Raw genomic sequence first — 17,592 nt, forward strand, 5'->3', positions numbered from 1 at the left:
ATGGACTATATCAAACTCAAAGGCGAAATCCTGGCAAGGCTGGGAGTAAACACGCATGTACGCGCACAGAGGGTGCATTTATGGAATTTTGTGGAGCATCAGCCAGCCCGCTCACAAATGCATGATCTCATCCGTCTAGTAAAAAAATGGCTGCAACCAGAGGCTTTGATGTCCGCACAGATGGTGGAGCGTGTTGTTCTAGACAAGTACCTGCGGTCCTTACCCGCTAAGATCCAGAGGTGGGTTGGACAGGGTGACCCAACTACCGCTGACCAGTTGGTGAATATGGTCGAACATGGTCGAACGCTACAATGCTTCTGAAAGCCTACTCCAAGGGACGTTAGCACCCCACTGGCTCCCCAAGAAATCGCTGGAGTCCCCTGCGAAACCTACTTCATCTTCAAAAGAAGAGAACGTCACAATGAAGGGTAGCAGACCTACAAAGGACTATGGAGGCGGTATGGGCTCACATCAAGCCAGCAGACCTCGTCTGGGATCTCCATCGAGGAGACAAGGGCCTATACAATGTTGGCGATGTCGCGGGCTTGGCCATGTAGCAGCTAACTGCCCAATGACTACAGAGCCAATGGACTGTAACGCTACGAGGCGTCTTTCGTTATATGTGCAGTCAGTCTGTGTGGCGGAGACCCTCACGGGAAATGAACAACACGTGTGCCACGTCGAGGTTGACGGTTATAGTGTGAATGCCGTCTTGGATTCCGGCAGTCAAGTAACTTTGGTACATGCCAGTTTGGTGGACTCTAGCGCCCTAACGAACTTAACCGTGGGCATTAGTTGCATCCATGGGGATACTAAGAACTACCCCACTGCCTGGATTACTCTTGCCACGCCAGTAGGGACCAAAAGACATCAGGCGGCAGTCATAAAGTCTATGGGACACAGTGTAATCCTGGGGAGAGACTTTCCCTTATTTTGGGACTTGTGGAACTTCAAAAGTGGCATGAACCCTCTAGTTGAAGACGGTACTCCGGAGCTAGCCCCTGAACCATTGCAGCAAGACGACGGAGAACCCATCTCAGAGGAAGTACTAGAATCTGCGGACTCTCCTCTGGCTGTGTATGCAGGCGAGGCAGACCAGCTAGAGGATGTTTTAGAAATGCCTGATCTTGAGGTGGCCCGTGGTAAGTTCGGGACCGCTCAGCACCAGGATCCTACTCTAGCAAGGGCGTGGGAAAACATAAAGGTCTCCGAGGGAAGACCATTGTACCCAGGGGCTCAAAACGAGTTCCCACACGTGGCGGTGCAGCAGGATATGTTGTATCACATAGACAAGGTGTGAGGGGTGGTGGTAGAACAACTAGTGGTACCTAAGTCCTTTCGCCAGGTAGTTTTGGAGTTGGCACATAAACATCCCTTGGGAGGACACCTGGCGGTAGAAAAGACAAAACACCGTATTCTGCAACGTTTCTTTTGGCCGGGTCTAGTGGGAGACGTGACCCAGTACTGTCGGTCATGTCCTACGTGTCAATTGACCGCACCTATGTCACATTTTAGAAGCCCCTTAGTGCCCTTACCAATAATAGAGGTGCCCTTAGAGGATAGCAATGGATATAGTCGGTCCACTAGTTAAATCTGCCAGGGGTCATCAGTACATTTTGGTAGTATTGGATTACGCCACGCGTTATCCCGAAGCAGTGCCCTTGCGGAATGCCAATGCAAAATCAATTTCAAAAGAGCTGGTTAATATGTTTTCCCGCACCGGCATTCCGAAAGAGATACTTACGGATCAAGGGACCCCCTTTATGTCTCGTATACTTAAGGATTTACAGTGCCTACAAGTAGTATTCAACCCCCTGCAGATTTAGCAGGTTTGATAAGATGCAAATAAGTTAGAGCCTTCAAACTTCACACAAGAGCAGGATTTATTAACAGATGCATAAATCTTACAAACCAAAAAGTTATGTTGCTCAGTTAAATTTTAATAAATTTTAAACATACAAGTGTGGGTCAATTATTATTCAACCCCTAGGTTTAATATTTTGTGGAATAACCCTTGTTTGCAATTACAGCTAATAATCGTCTTTTATAAGACCTGATCAGGCCGGCACAGGTCTCTGGAGTTATCTTGGCCCACTCCTCCATGCAGATCTTCTCCAAGTTATCTAGGTTCTTTGGGTGTCTCATGTGGACTTTAATCTTGAGCTCCTTCCACAAGTTTTCAATTGGGTTAAGGTCAGGAGACTGACTAGGCCACTCCAACACCTTGATTTTTTCCCTCTTGAACGAGGCCTTGGTTTTCTTGGCTGTGTGCTTTGGGTCGTTGTCTTGTTGGAAGATGAAATGACGACCCATCTTAAGATCCTTGATGGAGGAGCGGAGGTTCTTGGCCAAAATCTCCAGGTAGGCCGTGCTATCCATCTTCCCATGGATGCGGACCAGATGGCCAGGCCCCTTGGCTGAGAAACAGCCCCACAGCATGATGCTGCCACCACCATGCTTGACTGTAGGGATGGTATTCTTGGGGTCGTATGCAGTGCCATCCAGTCTCCAAACGTCACGTGTGTGGTTGGCATCAAAGATCTCGATCTTGGTCTCATCAGACCAGAGAACCTTGAACCAGTCTGTCTCAGAGTCCTCCAAGTGATCATGAGCAAACTGTAGACGAGCCGACATGACGCTTTGAAAGTAAAGGTACCTTACGGGCTCGTCTGGAACGGAGACCATTGCGGTGGAGTACGTTACTTATGGTATTGACTGAAACCAATGTCCCCACTGCCATGAGATCTTCCCGGAGCTCCTTCCTTGTTGTCCTTGGGTTAGCCTTGACTCTTCGGACAAGCCTGGCTTCGGCACGGGAGGAAACTTTCAAAGGCTGTCCAGGCCGTGGAAGGCTAACAGTAGTTCCATAAGCCTTCCACTTCCGGATGATGCTCCCAACAGTGGAGACAGGTAGGCCCAACTCCTTGGAAAGGGTTTTGTACCCCTTGCCAGCCTTGTGACCCTCCACGATCTGGTCTCTGATGGCCTTGGAATGCTCCTTTGTCTTTCCCATGTTGACCATGTATGAGTGCTGTTCACAAGTTTGGGGAGGGTCTTAAATAGTCAGAAAAGGCTGGAAAAAGAGATAATTAATCCAAACATGTGAAGCTCATTGTTCTTTGTGCCTGAAATACTTCTTAATACTTTAGGGGAACCAAACAGAATTCTGGTGGTTTGAGGGGTTGAATAATAAATGACCCTCTGAATAAACTTTTCACAATTTAAAAAAAAATTAAACAAAGAAATAACATTCTTTTTTGCTGCAGTGCATTTCACACTTCCAGGCTGATCTACAGTCCAAATGTCACAATGCCAAGTTAATTCCGAATGTGTAAACCTGCTAAATCTGCAGGGGGTTGAATACTACTTGTAGGCACTGTATGTAAACTACTAAAAATCTCCCATTTGCGTACCTCAGTATATCACCCTCAGACTGACGGTTTGGTGGAGCGCTTTAACAAAACCTTAAAGGGAATGTTGAAAAGGGTGGTTGATAAGGACGGGAGAGATTGGGATGCCCTACTACCATACCTCCTGTTCGCTATACGTGAGGTACCCCAATCCTCCACAGGCTTTTCACCTTTTGAGTTGGTTTATGGGCGGTGTCCTAGAGGCCTGTTAGATATTGCCAAGGAGACTTGGGAACAAGAGGTGACTCCTTTTCGCAGTGTAATTGAACACATAACACTTATGCAGGACCGAATTACAGCAGTTATGCCAATAGTTAAAGAGTGTTTAGAGCGCGCACAACATGCCCAAAGCACGGTATACAACCGAGCGGCAAAAACACGAGTCTTTCAACCCGGAGACAGGGTGTTGGTACTGGTGCCTACCGTAGAGAATAAATTTCTTGTGAAATGGCAGGGACCATACGAAGTGCTGGAACAAATAGGTGCAGTAAATTATAAAATACACCAACCAGACAAGAGAAAGCCCGAACAAATATACCACATAAACTTGCTTAAGGCCTGGCGGGACAGGGAGAGTCTGGTGGCAGGAGCTGCCCTTGAGGATGGGCCTCGAGGGGCACCACCTTCTAAGGTGAAGGACCCCCAGGTAGCTCCGCCAGAAGTGGGTATTGCAGACACACTATCCGAAAGCCAAAAACGAGAGACCAGGGAGTTCATACAGAGGAATGCAGATATTTTCTCGGAACTTCCTGGCCGGACTCACCTAATTAAACATGACATTGTTACTGATCCACAGGCGCGGGTACGGCTAAAACCATATCGAATTCCAGAGGCTTGGAGACAAGCCATTGCCCGGGAAGTGAAGATGTTAGAGCTCGGGGTCATTGAGGAGTCCCGGAGTGATTGGGCTAGCCCTATCGTACTGGTGCCCAAACCCGATGGGACTATCTGATTTTGTAACGATTTTCGGAAAGTAAATGAAGTATCGAAATTCGATGCCTACCCAATGCCAAGAGTCGATGAACTGATAGAGAGACTGGGTTCGGCCAGGTACATATCCACTATTGACTTAACAAAAGGTTATTGGCAGATTCCCCTCACGGAATCAGCCAAAGAGAAAACTGCCTTTGTTACGCCCCAGGGATTATTCCAGTACCGAGATATGCCATTTGGGTTGCATGGTGCCGCAGCCACCTTCCAACGTCTAATGGATATTGTCCTAAAACCCCATGGCCAGTATGCATCCGCGTACTTGGACGACATCATTATCTTTAGCGATGACTGGGACACGCATTTGTCAAAAGTACAAGCTGTCTTATACTCCCTAAAAACTGCTGGGTTGACTGCCAATCCCAAGAAATGTACGTTGGGATTGGAAGAGGCTCGCTATCTGGGATATAGCATAGGGAGAGGCGTCGTGAAGCCTCAAGCCAATAAAGTGGACGCTATTCAAAATTGGCCACGACCGGTAACCAAAAAACAGGTTGGAGCTTTTTTAGGGATCGCTGGTTATTATAGGCGGTTCATAAAACATTTTGCGACCATCGCAGCTCCTCTCACAGATCTTACTAAGGGGTCGAAATCTGTCACAATAAAGTGGAACGCAGAAGCAGAGGAGGCCTTTCAGCGATTGAAAACAGTCCTCTGTGACCAACCAGTGTTGGTTGCACCAGACTTTAAACGGGAGTTTATTGTCCAAACGGACGCCTCTGGGGTGGGCCTCGGCGCGGTTTTGTCTCAAGAAGTAAATGGCGAGGAACACCCAGTGGCCTGTCTAAGCAGAAAGCTTACGAGAGCAGAAAAGAACTACAGTGTAGTTGAGCGGGAAGCCCTGGCTGTGAAATGGGCCCTGTGCACCTTGCGCTATTATTTACTAGGTCGCCAGTTTAGACTAGTGACGAACCATTCGCCCCTAACGTGGATGTCCCGGGCAAAAGAAGGCAATGCGCGGGTGACACGCTGGTTCTTAGCATTACAAGGGTTTAAATTTTCCGTTGAGCACAGGGCGGGCACAGCGCACAGAAATGCAGATGCGTTGTCTAGAACGCACTGCTTGGTGACTCGTCGTGTCCGACCCCACGGGCTCGAACAGAGGAGGGGGGTGTGTGAGGTGCCAAGGGGAGAGGTACTAGAAAACAGGTATATTTCTCCCTGTTTCATTTCATATGTCTCCCTGTACTGATGATGAAGCCAGTTTATTTCACTGTAATCCAGTCCTGGTTTCCTTAGTGATCAGCATGGAAAGGACTGGTAGTTCCCCCTCCACTTATTCAATCCAGGTTTTGGTTTCCTGACTGGTCCAGCTGATATAATCAGGAGGAGCTGGGATCTCTCAGTCTATCTCGTCTGCTGAGCTGGGAGCTGACACAGTAAGATTACATGGACTTGTTTGCTGTTATATAGGTTTATTTTGTAGTTAGCCTGCTATTGTTAGTTAGTGGCCAGACGGCCTTAGATGTTTTATTTCATGTTTGGCATGTGTAACATTGAATAACAAGTGTGCACAATAAATATGCCGTGTCCATATTGCTAGTCTGCTGAAGTGACTTCATAGCCACACGCTTGTGCCAAAGCAAAGATCCCAGCTGAGCTATCTATTCCCCACAATATGCATAAGACACACCCCCATTTTCCCCCAAAATTTGGTGGAAAAAAGTGCGTCTTATAACCTGAAAAATAGGATAAGTACATGCTGTTAGAGAATATGTTCCCAACTTCCTAAAATGAAACAGAATATAGGTGCAGGGAAAAGAAAATAAACAGCAAAGAGAAACCCTAGCTGGTCTTTTACTGATTGGTTTAAACTCCAGAAGTATGGCTGGACATCCAAATGTGACGATCAACGGCAGGAAATACCAACAAGGAGAAATTATATAAAGCCGCACTCGAAAGGTGATAGGGCAGACAAATGAGTAAATGAAAACAAAACATATCCTGAAAAAAAACTGAAGTAAGGGTAACAGAAACTAAACACCTGGAGAAGAGGTGTAACTGCTGTGGCTTCACGAACAGAGAAGCTGACCACAAAGCTCAGGCTCAAGAGTTCAGACACATGACGGTATGATGGATGAACACAGAAAAAACACAAAAATTGAGCTTGGTTTGAGTTGGTACACATGCAGCATATAAATGCATGTTCACATGGCCATAAAGCATACAAAACCTACAAAAGACAAAATGAAAAAAACCCTGCTATAATTAAATAAGTACAAAGCAAAAGTGCATTTAAATCATAGAGTTCTTAGTAATTCTGTATTTGATCAAACATAGCATAAAAGCCATCCCACCATCGACAAGGTGACTCTGTGGTCGGCGCGGTCCTACACTATCTAATTATAGCAAGGTTTTTTTCATTTTGTCTTTTGTAGGTTTTGATGGATGAACACAGGTGAATATGAGCAGGGGTGTTTGAGTCAAACTTATACTATTGTTAATTTATTTTATTATTATTCACTTTATTTTTTATCTAACAAGTGAGGCTTGGACCTACAATCGCTTGCACTATGTACAGATAATGATATTCTATAAAGCAAAGCCAATGGCTGAGTTTGACAGTAGCACCAAAATGATGGGTTTCTTTGTGCTGGTGGTGGTGGGGAATCTTCACATTCCTCAGCTGCCTTGGCAATCCAAAAGCATTTTGAGATCATGTTATGGGGGCTATTTTGGGTACGGGCACAGACGATATATTGGAATCGTGCACTTAAGTGGTTAAACTGCAGCAATCAGTGCTAAGAGCAGATACCGGCTATATTACAAAGCCTGCATCTGCACCTGTGGGAGGGGTGAAAATCCGTCGATATGTAAAATACCCCATTTAACTGCGTTACCAGTGATTGACAAAGCATTAGTTTTGATCAGTTTTCACTAGTTCTGTCGGGATTGGCAGTTTTTACAGGATATTGTGAAATCCATTTTTTTCACACTAATTTCTAGTTGTCTTCAGTTTAGCTCAGATTCAGAGTAAGGAATTTCGAGTGTAATAATAAGCTAAATCAGTGGTATTAGATCATGCGGACGGCAGATTTCAGATGCCTTGCATACCAGAAAGCACTTCTATTACCACCAGTGCACTCAAGATCTCCAGTAACAGCCTCAGTCCATTACAGTATATTGCAATGTACAGCGGAGAAGTGAGACGATCACCCAGGGAATCAAGTCAGTACAGGATTCGGCTTGTAAAAAAAATGGGTGTTAATGCAAGTCAATATAAAATACATACAATGAAATACGTAACAAATATATATTTTTGTTTATGTATAAAAACAGTGAAAGCTCTCTAAAAGACTCACATTTTGGAATACCACCCAATTATCCAAAAGATTTTCAGTTTCATTGCCTGAGAGGTCAACTAGAAGCTTATTTTTCAGTGCTATACATAGCAATCAGATGAACTGCCATATCTGGCAATATGACGTTAGAATCCGAGGCTCTAAGTCTTGAAAGTTGTGAGATAATGGCTAATCCATGGAGGTTATATGTTCCATCATACTGCAAGGACGCCTTATGGGATCTGGAGAATCTGCTAAATTATCGTCTTCAAGTTTTTAAGCAAGTTCCTGAGACCATTCCTGAACAAGATACAGTGTGACTCTTTATACCGTTTGAATACAAAGATACTTTTGGCCTACAACAAAAGTAATAGTCACATGAATACCATTACCTGAGGTTTCCCAGCAGACAATTGGAAACCACAGAGTCGCCACAGATTTTCCTTCTTCATATTGTGTACTCCGTTGCCATCACTTCTACATGTTACAGGACTCCCAAGCATCTGCGGTTCTAGGACAAATTCTTCCATTGCTTCATGGTCTAGTACTAATGCTTAGTTGTTCATCACCGGTGTGTTCTGCCGTAAACAGTTTGACATGTCTATGGCTAAACGGCCAAAAAATAGTCTTAGATGTTCATGACTCTGTTGTTTGTTCATCAGTTATCATTCTTTGGACCAGTTTTGCATTTCCTACAAAATCTGGCACATATATTCAGCACCATGGGTCTGCTCCAGACGTAGTCAGCTCCATCTATTTCAAAATCCATATTTCAAAGTACAGATTTCTAAGTACTCGGAATTAGACTAGAATCCTAGAATGCACTTGGCCACTCATGACTCCTACAGTAATGTCATCAACACCATCTGACCGAGATGTTCTTCTGTTCCCACAGGTATGCATTGCTGAATTTCCACCACTTTCTCAAGCTCCTGAATGCCCCATGTGAACTGCATTGTATTGTATATGGTATGCATTGCTGAATTTCCACCACTTTCTCATGCTCCTGAATGCCCCCATGTGAACTGCATTGTATTGTATATGGTATGCATTGCTGAATTTCCACCACTTTCTCATGCTCCTGAATGCCCCCATGTGAACTGCATTGTATTGTATATGGTATGCATTGCTTACCCATCTTCTTGTATCCATAATTGTACTCCATTCTTGTTATCTTTGCCACACATCTAAGTGGTCTGTATAACCCATTCCCCCTTTTATGACATTTGCTTAACTCTGTGCATTTGGTCTGGGCAGTCACACCTCACTTTCACTCACACCTGATTGTCTTTAGCTGCACATATATTCAGCACCATGGGTCTGCTCCAGACGTAGTTGGCTCCATCTATTTCAAAATCCATATTTCAAAGTACAGATTTCTAATTTCTCAGAATTAGACTAGAATTGGACTGGAATTTGACTGCGAGGTAACGGACTAAAACACCACAACAATGTTTCGCCATCTTTTTGCTATAACCCCCATACTACTACTAGTTCTCCCTAGCTCCTGCAATCCCTCCACCCAGTAAGGAACTTGTCATTTCCCCCTCCATCCTTCCCAGCCATCTCACCTCTTTGTCACAACTGTTCCTCCACATACAATCCTTTTTCACCAGACACACACGGCCACATCATGTCCTATCCTGCTCCCACCTTCTAACGCTCTGTCTACTACTCCTCATTGCCAGCGACGTATCCCCTAATCCTGGCCCTCCTCAACACATCACTACACTCACTTCTATCACCCTGCCACGATCCTATACACGTCTTCACAACCATGATAACCTCATACCCTTTCATCCAGCCCCCACTCCACCAACCCCCTTACCTGGAGCACTATGGAACGCACGCTCTGTCTGCAACAAGCTATCATTTATCCATGACCTCTTTATCACCAACAAACTCTCCTTCCTTGCCATCACTGAAACCTGGCTCACTCCCTCTGACACAGCCTCTCCAGTTGCGCTTTCCTATGGCGGATTCCATCTCTCTCACACCCCTCGCCCCAGCAACACACGTGGTGGAGGAGTTGGCTTGCTCCTGTCTGATACCTGCTCCTTTACCCCAAATCCTCTGCCACCCTCCGCTACTCTTCCCTCGTTCGAGGTGCACTCCGTCCACATCTATTCCTCCTCCAACCTCCAAATGGCTGTCATCTACCGCCCCCCAGAACAAGCCATCTCCACCTTTCTCGACCACTTCACCACCTGGCTACTCCATTTCCTTTCTGCTGACATTCCCATCATCATCATGGGCGACTTCAACATCCCCATTGACACTTCCACCCCGGCTGCCTCTAAACTCCTATCGCTCACGGCTTCCCTCGGCCTCACTCAATGGTCCTCTGCGACCACTCACAAAGATGGTCACACGCTGGACCTTATCTTCACCCCTCTCAGTTCCCTCACTAATCTCAATAACTCACCCCTCCCCCTGTCTGACCACAACCTACTGACATTCTCTTGCCTCTCCTCTCCTACTGCACAACCCCCACTCCTTAAACTTGCTCACCCTCGCAGGAATCTCAAACGCCTCAATTTACCATCACTCTCTGAGTGCCTTCTCCCTCTTACAGACATAGCTTCCCTTCATGACACAGATTCTGCTGTCACTTTTTATAACACCACAATAACAGCAACATTTGATTTGGCTGCCCCCCTCATGCAGAGCAAAACGCGAACAATCAACAGGCAGTCCTGGCTGACCAGCCTGACCAAAGAACTGAGACGGGTTTCCAGGGCTGCTGAGCAGAGATGGAAGAGAACCCATTCTACTGAGCACTTCAACGCATACAAGCAGTCCCTTGCCAGCTTTAAGTCCACGCTCTCTGCCGCAAAACAAACTTACTTCGCATCTCTCATATCCTCCCTGTCTCACAACCCTAAACAGCTCTTCAACACTTTCAATTCTCTACTCCGTCCCACAGCACCTCCTCCCCCTCCTCTCATTTCTGCTGAAGACTTTGCCTCCTTCTTTAAGCAGAAGATCGACACGATCAGACAAAACTTTGGCCCGCAGCCCCCAATTCCCCTCTTAGCTGCTCAGCCCTGTTCTGCAAAAGACAGCTTCTCCACCATGACAGAAGATCAGCTCTCCACCCTTCTGTCAAGATCACACCTCACCACTTGTGCCCTCGATCCACTCCCGTCTCACTTCATCCCTAACTTGGCCACAGTCTTCATCCCATCTGTAACACACCTCTTCAACCTGTCACTTACAAATGGTGTCTTTCCCTCATCCTTCAAACATGCCTCAATCACACCCATCCTCAAAAGCCCTCCCTTGACCCATCCTCTGTGTCTAACTATCGCCCGATATCTCTTCTCCCTTACACCTCAAAACTACTGGAACAGCATGTATAACTTGAACTGTCCTCCCACCTCTCCTCCTGTTCCCTCTTTGACCGGTTATAATCTGGCTTCCGACCGCATCACTCAACTGAAACTGCCCTAACTAAAGTCACTAACGACTTACTAACCGCCAAGAGCAAGCGACACTACTCTGTCCTTCTCCTGGACCTGTCCTCTGCCTTCGACACTGTACACCATTCCCTCCTGCTACAGACTCTTTCATCTCTTGGCATCACAGACTTGGCCCTATCCTGGATCTCATCAAACCTAACAGACCGAACATTTAGTGTCTCCCTCTCACACACCACCTCCTCACCTCGCCGCCTGTCTGTCGGTGTTCCTCAAGGCTCTGTCCTAGGACCCCTACTATTCTCCATCTACACCTTTGGCTTGGGACAGCTCATAGAATCCCACGGTTTGTATATTGGCTACTGTGTATTTTGTGCAAGAATGCCATATTGGAATCGCGCATTTAAGTGCTTATATAGCAGTGATCTGCACTAAAGACAGATGTATGTGTGCAGGACCCTTTTTTGCAGTTTGTATTAGGGGTTGAGGCATTGTTATCCACCCATCTTACCAGGAAATCAACCAGGCTTAGCACATGAGAAAACCTCTCTCTTCCCCATATAATTTGAGACTTGTCTGGGAACATCAAGAGGTGAACATATGTTAGAGACCAGACGTTTGAGGTCTCCTTGTCGAACTTGGATGGCTTTTACGATTTTTGATTAAGAAAATAGGAAATTAAGAAAATCTTGATTTTTGGGACTGCTACTCAACACAAAGAAGCCAAATATAATGACTACTGTCAAGTACAACAGAGACTCATTTGAAATGGACAGTGACGAACTGGAAGTTGTAATGAACTTTAATGATCACTCACTGAAACCAGAAGTCAATAAGAAAATAGCTATGGGCAAATCAAGAATTAAGTCACTGGAACATTCCATTGGCGATGAAGACACGCTTGTACATAGTCTGGTCTTACCTGGACGTTAAAGAAACAAGACAGAAGAAGAATCAACACCTTGGAAATGTGGTGCTGGAGAAGGATGTTATCAATACATGGATGGCAAGAAGAAAAACCAAATCAATTTTGGAACAAATCAGGCCAGACACGTCAATCGAAGCAAGGATCACCAAGCTACGACTTGACTACTTTAGACACATCATACGAAGAGAGCAATCAATGGAGAAGGACATCTTGGTCGTAAGAATAGAAGGAAGAAGGCGAAGAGAAAGACCAGGAACTCGATGACTTGATACAATCAAGATAACATCGGACAAGACCCTGGTAGACCTACAGTCATTGCTGAAAGTGTTGGCATCCTTGAAATTGTTCCAAGCACGTGATGCTTATTTAAACTCACCTGTGGCAAGTACAAGGTGTGGGCAAAATGAAAAGTAGACCTGAAACCAGATAAAAAGGGGAGAAGTTGACTCAATCTTTGCATTGTGTGTGTGTGTGCCACACTAAGCATGGAGGACAGAAAAAGAACTGTCTGAGAACCAAAATTGTTGAACAATATTAACAATCTCAATGTAACAAATTCATCTCTAAAAATCTTAATATTCCACATGGTCTGCAACATAATCAAGAAGTTTACAACCCATGACACTGTAGCTAATCTCTATGGACGTGGACGGCAGAGAAAAATTGATGAAAGGTTGCAACACGTGATGATCTGGATATTGTATAGCAGCCCCAATCAAGTTCCAAAGAAAGTCAAGCTGTCCTGCCTGCTCAGGGTGCATCATCAGTGTCAGCGCAAACTATCCGTCAACATTTGAATAAAATGCTATGGCAGAAGACAAAGGAGAACCCAATTGCTGACAGATAAAAAAAGGCTAGACTGCGGTTTGCCAAAAATGTACACGAGTAAGCCAAAATCCTTCTGGGAAAGCATCTTGTGGACAGATGGGACTAAGATAGAGCTTTTTGGTAAAGCGCATCATTCTAAGATTTACCGAAAATTGAATGAAACCTAAAAAGAAAACACAGTACCTACAGTCAAATATGGTGGAGGTTCAAAGTTGTTTTGGGGTTGTTTTGCCATCTCTGGCACTGAGTGTCTTTACTGAGAGCAAGGCATCATGAAATCTGAAGATTACCAAAGGATTTTGGGTCACAATGCAGTGTCCAGTGTCAAAAAGCAGGGTCATCGAGCAAGACAATGTCCCCAAACATACTTCAACAAGCACCCAGAAATGGATGGAAACAAACCACTGGAGTGCTGAAGTGGTCAGCAATGAGCCTGGATCTCAATCCCAATAATCACCTGTGGAGAGATCTTAAAATTGCTGTTGGGAGAAGGCACCTTCAAATATGAGAGACCTGGAGCAGTTTGCAAAAGAAGAAAGGTACAAAATTCCAGTTGGGAGGTGTAAGAAGCTTATTGATGGTTATAGAAAGGGTGTGCAACTAAATATTAAGTTGAGGGTGCCAAAAATTTTGTCCGGACCATTTTTGGCATTTTGTGTGAAATTATTTCCAATTTGCCTTTTTTTCCCTCTGTAATTTTGTGTTGTTCCAATAAACACAAAGGTAATAAAAATGTGTATGACAAAAGGTGTATACAATTGCAACAATTTTCTGGGAGAAATACTTCATTTTCTGGAACAATTTCAAGGGTGCCAACACTTTCAGCCATGACTGCGTCTAGGCTTCCACAAGATCGATCCTTATCCATCAAGTCGCCATGCCTCGAGCCGAAGGCTGTATAATAATTGTGATAGTGGTATTTGTGTATTCATTAATTACAGTGTGCTGACGCACGATATACGTATATCTTTTTGTATATTGGCCATCTCAATCAATAACGCGTGGATTAAACACAAGTGACATCAGTCGATTAGTAGGCTACATTCTAATGATGAGTACTTTGTGAGTTTTTGAGGTTGAAGACCTTCTGCACCTATTAAGTAAATTACTTGCTTTTTTTACATGCATTTTTATCATATTTTTGACACTGCAGTTTTTAAATCTTTTTGGTATGTTGTTTATGCTTCCTGATATTTGTTTTGACAAAACTTTATTGATAGTCAAGTATGGACTACATGCGTTCTTAGTGTGTTTCGACAGAGCACATGCACGATTATCTAATGCAAGTCTATGGGGAAAATCCACACATCAAACTCCATGCACAAGTCAGTTTTACGGTGCTTAAAAATAATGCACAACGGGCATGAGATTTTTTTTCTAAATCCCATCACTTTGCCGGAAATCTAAAACACTGCGTTTTTTTGCGCACACAAAAAATACACAGGATCAAAAACTCACCATGGGAAGGGGAAGTCTGGCCTTAAACTACAAGTCTGCAGTCTCTATGTTACTGCAGACTTGTGAATCAAGAAGAAAAGTTTAGGACTGGAGAGGAATAAAACTTAATAGCTAACATAGGGAAAAAAACATAAAACAATGATTTTATTATACATGAAAAATTAAGGCCTCAACAGACAAATAATTGGCAAAATATTTACAAAATTGATAAAGTATACCAAAACAGCAAGACAAATGGAAAGCACTGAATTACCCTAGTCTAAATCCTGGGTGTATAATTACCTGTCAGCGGAGATTGGCACCCTTCTGATAATGGCACCCCCGTTCCTTGGCATCTGTCCCTAAATATTGCCCTATATGACCCTCACAATCAGGGATAATCACATAAAAAGGAGCATATCCAAAGTGTACAATTTTAATTTAAAAAAATTATTCCTTTAGAGGTTTTTTTTCTTTATGCTATTTGCAGACTTGTGAATCCTCACATCGCGCGCTGTCAGGATCCTCCAGTGTCGGCACTGAGAACAGGAGTCATATGGCAGCAAGTATGTGATATGTATCCTCCCGGCCACACTCTGACTAGATGGGCAAGGGAAAGCTCAATGCAGGGGCACGTCTAGTATGAATGTGGCCGGCAGAATGTATATCACATACTTTACGTCATATGACCGCCGCTCCCTGTGCCGACACCGGAGGATCCTGACAGTGTGTGATGTGAGGATTCCCAACTCAGCAATCATGTAGACTGATTTAAAACTGGACAACTCCTTTAACCTTAGGGGGTTTTTAAGTTCTCTCTTTCTGGTTTTGCTCACTTCACCTGTCAGTGGAGTAATGTTATGGCTGATGCGTGTAAAAAGCAGTAAGACCAAGAGAAGAGCCCCCTCCCTCCAAATAGTTAGGGAATGTGACACTGACAAGAACATTAGGCCACAGCTGTACAACTTGTATGGTCATGTCTAGCCCAAAGATTTATGCAGCTTTTTTCTTCTCTACATGGATGGAAATCAAAGGCAACATGTTATTTACCACTGTGGAGTCGGAACATGCATTACCTGCCATATACAACACAAATATGACAACTCCTGCCGGGGAACCACTACGACAAAAGTCATTGGTGGTGATTTATCAAATGGGTGGAAATTAGAGCAACCAATCAGATTGCATCTCTTACTATCCAGACGTCTTCTGGACAATGTAAGCAGCATCCTGATTGGTTGTAGTAGTGATGAGCGAGTATACTCGTTGCTCGGGTTTCCCCGAGCATGCTCAGGTGATCTAAGAGTATTTTGCGTGCTTGGAGATTTAGTTTCTGTCGCTGGAGCTGCATGATTTGTGGCTAATTGACAGCCTGAATACATGTGGGGATTGCCTGTTAGGGAATTCCCACTTGTATTCAAGCTGTCTGGCAGCCGCAAATCATGCAGATGAGACGACAAAAACTAAATCTCCGAGCACGCCAAATACTTTTAGATCACCTGAGCATGCTCGGGGAAACCCGAGCAACGAGTATACTCGCTCGTCACTAGGTGCTAGTGATGAACTGTTCTATTTTACCTTTGCAACAATATTAATAAATGTCAACTGTGACAGCGATGAGCCGGAGTGACATGTGCATGTTGCCATGATGCAACTGAGATTTTACAGACTAGTTACATATACCATGAATGGAGCAGAGGCCGCGCATATGCACCACACAGGACGGGGCTGGGAAGCTCTGTTCTTGGGCTTCTAAAGCCCTCATCTTGGGACTGCGGGGGGGTTCCCCAAACATTGGAGATCTGCACGTCATCCTGTGTATAAGGGATAACTTGTATTTTTTGCAGAGGAATAACTTGCTGTCATAGAAACTAATCCCGACTCAGCTCTCATTTCTCCCACAGTTCTTGATAAATGAAAACTGCTCGGTGATTGGTTGCTACGGGAAACAAGGGTTGCTTTTTTTTTTATGTTAGACAGTTTGATAAATCCGCCCGCCCGCAGTTACCATGGCAAACGACAGCGCTCCTTTTTCTCTGAGGGAAAATGAAAGTTAGGGACACTGGTTGCCAAGGGCAACACCTCCATTTTATTATTCTTTGCGATACTTACACGCCATTGTCTAACCGATGCTCAGCAAATAAGGAAAGGCGCAAAATGTCCAAACAAGTCGCTTTCTTACGTTTCTTATCGCAATAGACGGAGTGTGACAGCGAAGAGCAGGCGAGGTTCATGTTATATACTGCACCCCGACCATAAAACTAAGGCAACAGTCCATGGAGAGCATAAACATGGCACATGTGGGAATAGACATGTCAGACAGGAGGAGCTGCACACTGCTGCTCACTGCACCTCGGCCCTGCACACTCACCTCACCCTGGAGCCCATCCTCTCCGCTGTCCGGGCTCTGCCTCCTCTCACACACACAGGGACATGGCAAACGCCGGATCCTGGGGACTAAAGGACCTGACAATGATGTGAGGTGCCAGATCCCAGCAGCTACAGGACCTGCGTGACGTCAGGACCACGTGATGCGTCACATGGGTGGGAGGAGTCAGGCTCAGGACTGCGCTGCTCACAGACAGGAACTACAGGAGCCAGAGTGGAGAAGCGTCACTGCGAGAGAGTGTGCGGCAACTGCTCAGCGTGTGAATGAGCCTCAGCGAAGAGACGACTGCCTGACACACACAGAACAGTACGCCGCTCTGCACCATATACACACCAACGCACGACTATGTCTACAGACTGTAATACACGGCTCTGCACTGTATATAGACTAATACACGGCTCTGCACTGTATATAGACTAATACACGACTCTGCACTGTATACAGACTGTAATACACGGCTCTGCCCCGTATACAGACACATACACGACTCTGCACTGTATACAGACACTAATACACGACTCTGCCCCGTATACAGACACTAATACACGACTCTGCCCCGTATACAGACACTAATACACGACTCTGCCCCGTATACAGACACTAATACACGACTCTGCCCCGTATACAGACACTAATACACGACTATGCACCGTATACAGACACTAATACACGACTCTGCCCCGTATACAGACAGTAATACACGACTATGCACCGTATACAGACTAATACACGACTATGCACCGTATACAGACACTAATACACGACTCTGCCCCGTATACAGACAGTAATACACGACTATGCACCGTATACAGACTAATACACGACTATGCACCGTATACAGACACTAATACACGACTCTGCCCCGTATACAGACAGTAATACACGACTATGCACCGTATACAGACACTAA

General features: G+C 45.0%; 1 protein-coding gene across 4 annotated transcripts in view; it reads right to left on the bottom strand.

The window, feature by feature from the left end:
* Positions 1-16,970, bottom strand: part of DENND1A (DENN domain containing 1A) — a 973,091-nt gene extending 956,121 nt beyond the window's left edge. For all 4 annotated transcript variants that reach the window (XM_073590695.1, XM_073590694.1, XM_073590697.1 and 1 more), the window contains exon 1: positions 16,665-16,970. In XM_073590695.1, coding sequence (XP_073446796.1) covers positions 16,665-16,681 — 17 coding nt within the window. In that variant the 5' untranslated portion in view covers positions 16,682-16,970. The remainder of the gene's footprint in view (positions 1-16,664) is intronic.
* Positions 16,971-17,592: the final 622 nt, after the last annotated feature.

The sequence above is a fragment of the Dendrobates tinctorius genome, unplaced genomic scaffold (genome assembly GCF_039654945.1).
Source record: "Dendrobates tinctorius isolate UK_male_01 unplaced genomic scaffold, ASM3965494v1 ptg000120l, whole genome shotgun sequence".
Lineage (NCBI taxonomy): Eukaryota > Metazoa > Chordata > Amphibia > Anura > Dendrobatidae > Dendrobates > Dendrobates tinctorius.